We start from the raw sequence: 8,211 nt of genomic DNA on the forward strand, positions 1-8,211 counted from the left end.
AAAACAAAACCGTCGTTAGCAGGGCATGCGACAAGGATCCTACAACTGCCTCATCGGGCTGTAAGAGGCACACTTTAACCTGTCGGACCCCATAGGGGTCACTACAGGTCACCGTCAGAGCAAATTTTGACGGGTGTTTGCCAGAGACGAACCTATGAAAGTGGCAAAATGTTAAAGTGTTTTAGAAAAGCCACCGGGGCCCTTAAGCTTAGGCCTATGTCCCAATTACCCGGGTCACGGCCGGGTAGCTTTCGGAAGGGAAATATATTTCATAAACGGCAACAAAACACAAAGAACGTAGCAACATTAGTCTAGAGCGTACTGTAAATGCATTTAAGTTCGCGGGGATTTAATTTCGCGGTAGCGGGAAAATGGACTTTTCACGGTGGTTTTAATTTCGCGGTAGCACCATGCACTGCAGTGTCTTACTGTTATGGAAAAATGTTCGCGGTGGTTTTAAATTCACGGTGAAGCGGTTGCCACGAAAACCTAGAACATTAATCCACCGCGAACATTTCTGCATTTACAGTAATTTGTGTATATTCCTGGGTAAACACTTTTATTTTTCGTTTCCGCAAACATCCCGACCAGGCCCCGTTTCGGAAATGGAACCTAAGCATTACAGGGCAGCGTGAACGTAACGATAGCCGGTGTCCTCTAGACTTCAGAGTCGGGGCTGGGGCTACTTATGTCATATATCCCTGACGGGTTCAAGGGGCAATTGGGGCCTTAACCTAAGAGGGACTTCTGTAGCAACTAAATTCAGATTTTCGTACAACAAAATTTACTCCCATATTTCAGTAGACTGCCGGCACCATTGACCCCAAAATGACCAACCCACGTGCATCCGCCGCCATCTTTACGGTGATGCTACAAACTTAGACGTCATACGAAAGGACCGCAAAATTCTACACATTCACAAGTTTGTCATTTCAGTATCCATCTCGTAAAGAAAACTCTTGTAAAAAAAACTCACCGTCCGAGCAGACCACACCAACATCCTCGTGGTGCTCACAGTTATGTGAGCCCCATCCGCTGTGGCCGCAGTGTTCGATGCTCGTCTCGGAACCCCCACAGGCCACTTCGTCCAGCCAGATCTGACCTGACCCCGCCCCGAAGGCTGCTCCAGGTCGGACCTCGCCAGCGCCTCCGTGCCCCAGCTGACGGCAGACCACGTTGGCGTCGCTCATGTCAAAACCGTCGTCACAGACGGTCCCCCACTGTCCGTCATGGTACACTTCAACCCTGCCCTCACTGGACGAACTTCCACCCACGAGGCGGATGCCTAAAAAAAGACAACATTGAATGGAAACTTTACAACTTCTGGGTTATCTTAATATACCGGTACCAAAGGTATCGCCAGGTAAACCTTTTTCGAACCTGATCTACCTTTCCGCAACGCCTAGACGCCTACCAAATATCACCAAGGTCCATCTACTACTTCTTGAGGTATATGCTATTGACCTACATACAAACACAACAAGGCCGGGCTCAATCGATTGCATAGACCTTCTGGCAAAGGCAAAAATACTCTCTTGACTCACCGTTCGAGCAGACCACACCAACATCCTCACTGTGCCCACAGTTATGTGTGCCCCATCCGTTGTGGCTGCAGTCACCGATGCTCATCTCGGAACCCTCACAGGCCACGTTGTCCAGCCAGATCGGACCTGACCCCGCCCCGAAGGCTGCTTCATTGAATTCAGGTCGGATCTCGGCAGCGTTTACGTATCCCAGCTGACGGCAGACCACGTTGGCGTCGTTCATGTCAAAAGCGTCGTCACAGACGGTCCCCCACTGTCCGTCATGGTACACTTCAACCCTGCCCTCCATGGACGAACTTCCACCCACGAGTCGGATGCCTGAAAAAAGACAACATTGAATGGAAACGTTACAACTTCTGGGTTATCAATATTCCAGTACCAAAGGACCTCACTGAACTGATGAAAGATAGAGCTCACTGGAAGCAGAACTTTGTCAATGCTTCAACTCAATCATGAATGACTCGAGTATGAATATGTATGTACTATGTATGTATGATTTCCCAACAAAACTTCAACAATATCTGCGCGTCGGGGTGTGTGCGTTGAAATCTGCGGTCACTAGCACTGTGGGAAGGGTAGATGTGAAGTAAGATGACATACTGGAACTCAGTTTCCAGTAATGTACCTCTGGAGTAGTCGACACAGCCCTGGCAGTCACAGTGGAGTCGAGTGTTGCCGCACCAGTTCGCCGTAGAGCAGCATGTGGCAACACTTGCCGGGTTGCATTCCGCAGGGTTACCGTCTGCAGCAGGGTAGCCCTGCCCGCAACGACACGTAAAAGCCAACGATGGCTACAGACCCTTTGCTGTTAGACTCCTTATAATTTTGTTTTTGTTCTCAGTTTAGTTCATTCTTTGTTCATCGTTCTCAACAGCAACTGATTTATTTGTACCCTGACATATGTCAAGGGGTTGTGAAATTTGAACTTAGTCAAGAAACTTAAGTTCCTTTTCTACTTAAGTCAGATTGTCTGTGTATCCTTATCGCAACATCGTGCACGTTACTTTGTAGTCTTGTTCATGTTTGCTACTGTGGGAAGGGTAGATGACATACTAGTAAGATGGCATACTAGTACTCACCTTTAACGGGTACTCACTACACACTGTGGCCCAAGGTACTAGGTAAACATAGACTGGGGAAATGTAGTTTAAATGGTGAACTGCCACTTTCTAAATGTGCCTCACAGTATTATTTTCAGCATGCCCAGCGAAAAATACGATCGACGCTCGGGCGACTTAAAAATTTTCGTCAAATCCTGCCGGCGTTTCATAGATGTGTATTTTTTCGACAACTACTATATATGCGCGATTCGACCTCTGCTTGGAGTGTAGTCTTATCACGTCTGTCGTCTTAGCTTGCGATGTGGCGCTTACGATAGACGTTATCATATACATATCTGGCAGAAGTCTTTAGTTACTTAGTACTTTAACGCACGTTTTGTGATACGATATTCAGACATAGAATGTACATGCCAGAAGGATACCAAATGATAAAACATCGTCTGAATTGCGATATCGTATACCTGATGACGATAAGGTACGCCTTATAACAATATCTCAGCAAAGTGAATTTTGCTGCGTAGAATAGAGTACAGCGATATTTTTAGACGATGTCGTATACGTACAACGATATCGTTTTAACCGGAAAATAGGTATATCGTAGACGTATTTACGCTATTTTAAGGTACGTTTTTAGATACGATATTTTGACACGGAAATGATGCCATAATATGCCACATGTTTGAGTATCCTATTATGAAATAGTTGGTCTGTATGATGACACTAAACCATTCTTTAGCGAAGTCTTAAACCATACGTAGTTAACTTTATCTCTAGAATTTCGAGACCAAACCGTTTTAAAAGTACATGTACTTTACTTCCTCCATCTTGGATCGACAAGCTTGAATTTTCTAAAATACGACTTTCTCCACATATAATCCCTAAACCGAATAGAAATGGACTAAAAATGATCAAGTGATTGTGTTTTGTAAGAAAATAAAAGATTTTAACGGTATTTGAGTAAAAATAACATGTATTTATCGTTGAAAATGACATTGTCCGGCATCTTGGATTTTGACCCATGACGTCATCAAATAAGCATAAATTATGAATTAGAAATGTAACTTAAAATTGCACAGGATGTTAATGATATAAATAAACAAGTTTGATCTAGCACTAAAACTATGAAATCCCATAATGCAAACTGAAATTAGTAAATTTGGGGAAATATGCCTGTCAGAAACTCGTTGCCATGGCAACACGAAAAATCCCAAACTACATTTTTTTCGCAGAATTGTTGCCAACTATATTCTAGGAAAAGTCACTAAGTTTCGTAGTCCTAGCACACGTCGTTCGCCAGTTATACTACGTCAAAGTTGGCGCAGGCACTGCTAGAACCCCCCCCCCCCCCTGGTCTAGATAGGGTTAAGAAGCATGCGCAATGTAGCGGGTTAGAGAGCCGCGTCTTCATCCTGGGCAGGAAACTATAGCCGTCCTGCGCTAGCCTGGTTACCAAACCCCAGCCCGATCTCAGGTATCTCGTGCAGGGGTCTGGCCGGATGGCATAGACCGGCTCACAATTTTTATTTCTTTATTTATTACAACTTCACAGATCAGGTACAATCTGAGGGGAGCCGGCAACAGAAATCTAGTTTCTCTACGAGGCCGACTTCCCAGAAGATCTACAAGCAATAGATGTAAAAAATAACCTATCATCGAAAACTACATATAACTACAATAAAAGAATGATAACAAGTTAACAAGTTCAATAACCATTAGGAATAAAATAGCTAGTGGATCATGAAAGTAAGCAATGAGAGCAACGGCAAATAGATGTCCAGGTACAAAAATTATCAGCTGAGAAGGTGTGATCCGTGCGGGATGTATAGTGATTGACCAGTCATTTCCTAACAGATGGAATGGTAAGGTTTGAGAGCATTTGTTGGCGGATTGTTGCAGGTAAAGTGTTCCAGATAAGTACAATGCGGTTCCATATAGTGGGCTAAAAACTCCACCAATAGAACAGCAGCAGGATCTGCAGGAGGTAATTACACCCCTACCATGATTGGTTAAAGACTGTTTTTTTTTAATCCATAATAGTGACCACTAAGTACCTGATTCGCTACTGTGATAGCCTGCTGACCAACTGTGGTGTGTTGTAGCTGGCTACCTGTGGTGTGAGTGGTCATAAATCCTTGGTTCTCCTCCCTCTGATCAAGGGCCTTCAATAACCTTTCTACAGCCATCCTTCCAGACCCCAACACGAAAGATATTTTCTAGGTTGGGGCATGGTATCCAGGCTAGTCCTGCGCCGGCCTGGGCTAAATTGCAGATGCACTTGCCCAGTATGGCGATATGCGTGTCTGCTACCTTGGTGTTGATTTATACTTCACGAAAGCACAGTATTTTTTCATGCCAGCTCAGCTTCAAAAAAGTTGACAAACAAAGAACAAAGAATTTCATCTGAAGTCAGGCGACGCCGGTTAAGCCTTATTGTTGGACATGTTATTCGACATGGCGAACGAGCCGGTGTGACAGCGATCTCGCCCCCCCGTGATCTCGCCCCCCCGGGGGCGAAATCACTAGCGATCTCGCCCCCCGGGGCGAAATCACTAGCGATCTCGCCCTCCCCGGCTAGTGATTTCGCCCCCCTACCTCGCCCCCCTTTAGCGATTTCGCCCCCCCCCCCCCAAAAAAAACGGGTTTACATGACATTTTAGAAGTTGATTGGTATAAATCACAAAATGCAGTTTCAGAATGATATAAGTACACGAGTTTGATACATAACTCCATTCATAGTATCAATATAAACGTAATTACATGGTAATAAGATAGTTGGACTTGTTTCAGACAAGGAGGGTTGGGTCCCTTGTATTCCCATTATTGCATATACCTGAGTCTTGACATAAAATGTATTTCATTGTATTCACCTGTCCTCAAGCAACCTATATAATTATCTCCAATATGAAGTCTCTACCATGAAGTGACCACAAAAGAACTATGTAATGTCTTTATCAATTATGCAAATATTAGGTATTAATTAGAATAACGCACATTTTGGTATATGCACCTGGCCAAGGGATATCTTCACCTCCAACATGACTGTTTTTCTAGTATGTAGGAACTGATGCATTTACCCGTGTTTCTTAAGACTGGTACTTTACCAGTGTTTGTGTAGCATTTAGCAACAGCTATATCAACTTGCTCGTAGATAGTGTTTATAATGAGGAACTATTATTCACGTGTGTTTTTGTTAGTGCTTTGGAAATGTTTCCAGCACAAGAAAGAAAACACTGTGACAAATTGAAAACATGTAGCCGACGTATTCCGTACCATAGACGGTGTTGATTTATACGTTCGCAGTAGCACTGTTTTTATGCCACCTCAGCTGCAAAAATTGTCTTTTTCATCTCAATGTCATGTTTGCACCGAACAATATAGTATTGACTTTCGAGGTATGACATCTTACGGTACGGTAATAAGGTGCCATATAGGTACCAGGTAACACACCAGACACGTTACTCCCCAGGTGCAGTATAGTACCAGGTAGCGCACCTGTATACTTAACCAGCTGACTCTTGGGGGGGGGGGGGGCGAAAACACTAAAGGGGGGCGAAAACGCTAGTGATCTCGGGGCGAGATCGCAGGGGGGGCGAGATCGCTGTCACACCGGTAAGCTGCTCTTTTGGTCCCCAGAAGCAAACAAGAGGGAAGGCCGTCCATTCCTTTGTCCAGAACTTTGTCAATGCTTCAACTCGATAATGACTCGAGTATGAATATGTATGTATGATTTGAGTGGAGTGGAGAAGAAGGATCCATTGCGACCCGTGATAACATCCCTGATGTCCACGTTCAAGGTTCAAGGTGTATGATTTTCCAACAAAACTTCAACAATATCTACGCGTTGGAGTGTGTGCGGTCACTAGCACTGTGGGAAGGGTAAATAAGAAGTCAGATGACACACTGGTACTCACCTCTAACGGGTACAGCCAGAAAGAAAAACGAGAGGCAGAGTGCTGACAGTACCATGTCCATGTCTGCTGTCCGTTCTGTTCCTGCGAACTCGCTGCTGAGCTTAAATACTCGCACGTTGACAATGAAGCGAAAATTGAGTAATCATTGGTAAAAACCAAAGGCGTTAGCAATACAATTACTCAAGGACGTTGTGCCTAATTGGTAATACCCTGATTCAAAGGCGCGAGAAATATGCTTGAACGGTGTGAGTGAGGTTGGAAATTAGATACTTTAAGTGGCATTACACAATTGTGAAGCGGAAATCTGTGACCATTTGGGCATTGTGTACTGTAAGTGACAAATTTGACCACAAGAGACTTCCCTTCTTTTGTACTGCCAAGAGATTATTCAAGAGATTATCGGCAGAAGATGTAGGCGAAGATGTAATTTTGTCAGTGAATGTAGAGAGGCATGTTAACAGCCATGTTTAGCATATGCATAATTGTGAAGCGAAAATTACTTCGTTTTTACATAAACAATCACAACTCCATTCAAAGTAGAAAAACTCACACGTCGGGCATGACGTCATAAAAAATTTGCATAAATTACCGGCTTGCAATAAGACACTTTAGGCCACAGCAAGTAATTTTTATGGATGACATCAGCGCGCGCATTAATTTTCGTCTGATTTCAGAAAAAAAAAAAAACAAGAATTTTTTTCTTCTGCATGGATGGTTAACATGGCGATAAAGTACCAAAATGAGCAAATATGTTGTGTTGTAGCCTGGTAATTGTACTAGTAGAAGTGACACTTGCGATGTACCCGGGACTGTAGTTCTAGAAAACAAACTTACTGGAGAGTTGTAAAAGTGACACCAATACGGAAGCCATGAGTGTGGTTACCAACTTTGTTGGTGATGCCAGTCTACCACACTAGTGTCACTTTTAGCACACCAGTACATGTCTTGAATACAGGAATAAATGCCTTGTTGGCTCTTGTGCCATGTTTTGTCCCTTTAATTGTTGTTACAACATTCATCACAACTTCATGGTGCCTATTTTTGAAAATGTAGCCATCTTGTTTTTTTTCACCCATCTTTTTTTTTTTCGCCCTATCGCATTATTTTTGCAGTCTGCAGAGGATGTCATCCATAAAATTTACTTGCTGTGTCCTTATGACAAAAACTTAGAGTCCATACATAACTGCAACATGTACTTTTTGAAGACCCCAAAAGTCATCATCCTTGGTTTTCTCGGACCTTAAGTCTGAAGCTCCATGCAAATTTGAAAGAAAAAAAAAGAATGTCGGTTGTTTACAAAAGCTGTGAAGACTGCGTCCTTCAAAATGAAACACTGGGACTGTCCAGACGACCCGTACTGCACTTATAGACACTGAAGACGCTACTCCAGACCATCTTGGCCATGTTGATTTGATCAAACGAATGCCATCGTCTGTGAACCGCAGACCTTTTGTGACATATTGCAATTTGAAACCATCGTCCGTCCAGTTTATATCCTTAAACTGTTTTTAAAAACAACGCATACAGAATGGGTTACCATGTAGATAGAGGTGAACTTAGACTCCGTTGCAGTCTTCGAACGGGGCTGGTTTTGATGGGGGGGGGCGTGTTGGTTCGCGCTTTTCAACGTTGGCTGGGTTCTCTTGTGCCGGGAAAGGGAGTTTCCAGGAAGGGAGTGTGCTGTGTAAGGGAGTT

The 8,211-nt window shown here is 43.7% G+C and overlaps 1 protein-coding gene across 1 annotated transcript; it reads right to left on the bottom strand.

The window, feature by feature from the left end:
* Positions 1 to 657: 657 nt before the first annotated feature.
* LOC118403026 (scavenger receptor cysteine-rich domain-containing group B protein-like) lies at positions 658 to 6,577 on the bottom strand. Its single transcript, XM_035801463.1, has 5 exons — positions 6,517 to 6,577; positions 2,837 to 2,893; positions 1,545 to 1,862; positions 977 to 1,285; positions 658 to 701 (listed from the first exon to the last, which is right to left on the bottom strand). The coding sequence occupies exons 1-5, from the start codon at positions 6,575 to 6,577 to the stop codon at positions 658 to 660; spliced, it is 789 nt and encodes a 262-aa protein (XP_035657356.1).
* Positions 6,578 to 8,211: the final 1,634 nt, after the last annotated feature.

The sequence above is a fragment of the Branchiostoma floridae genome, chromosome 16 (genome assembly GCF_000003815.2).
Source record: "Branchiostoma floridae strain S238N-H82 chromosome 16, Bfl_VNyyK, whole genome shotgun sequence".
NCBI classification, from domain to species: Eukaryota; Metazoa; Chordata; class Leptocardii; order Amphioxiformes; family Branchiostomatidae; genus Branchiostoma; species Branchiostoma floridae.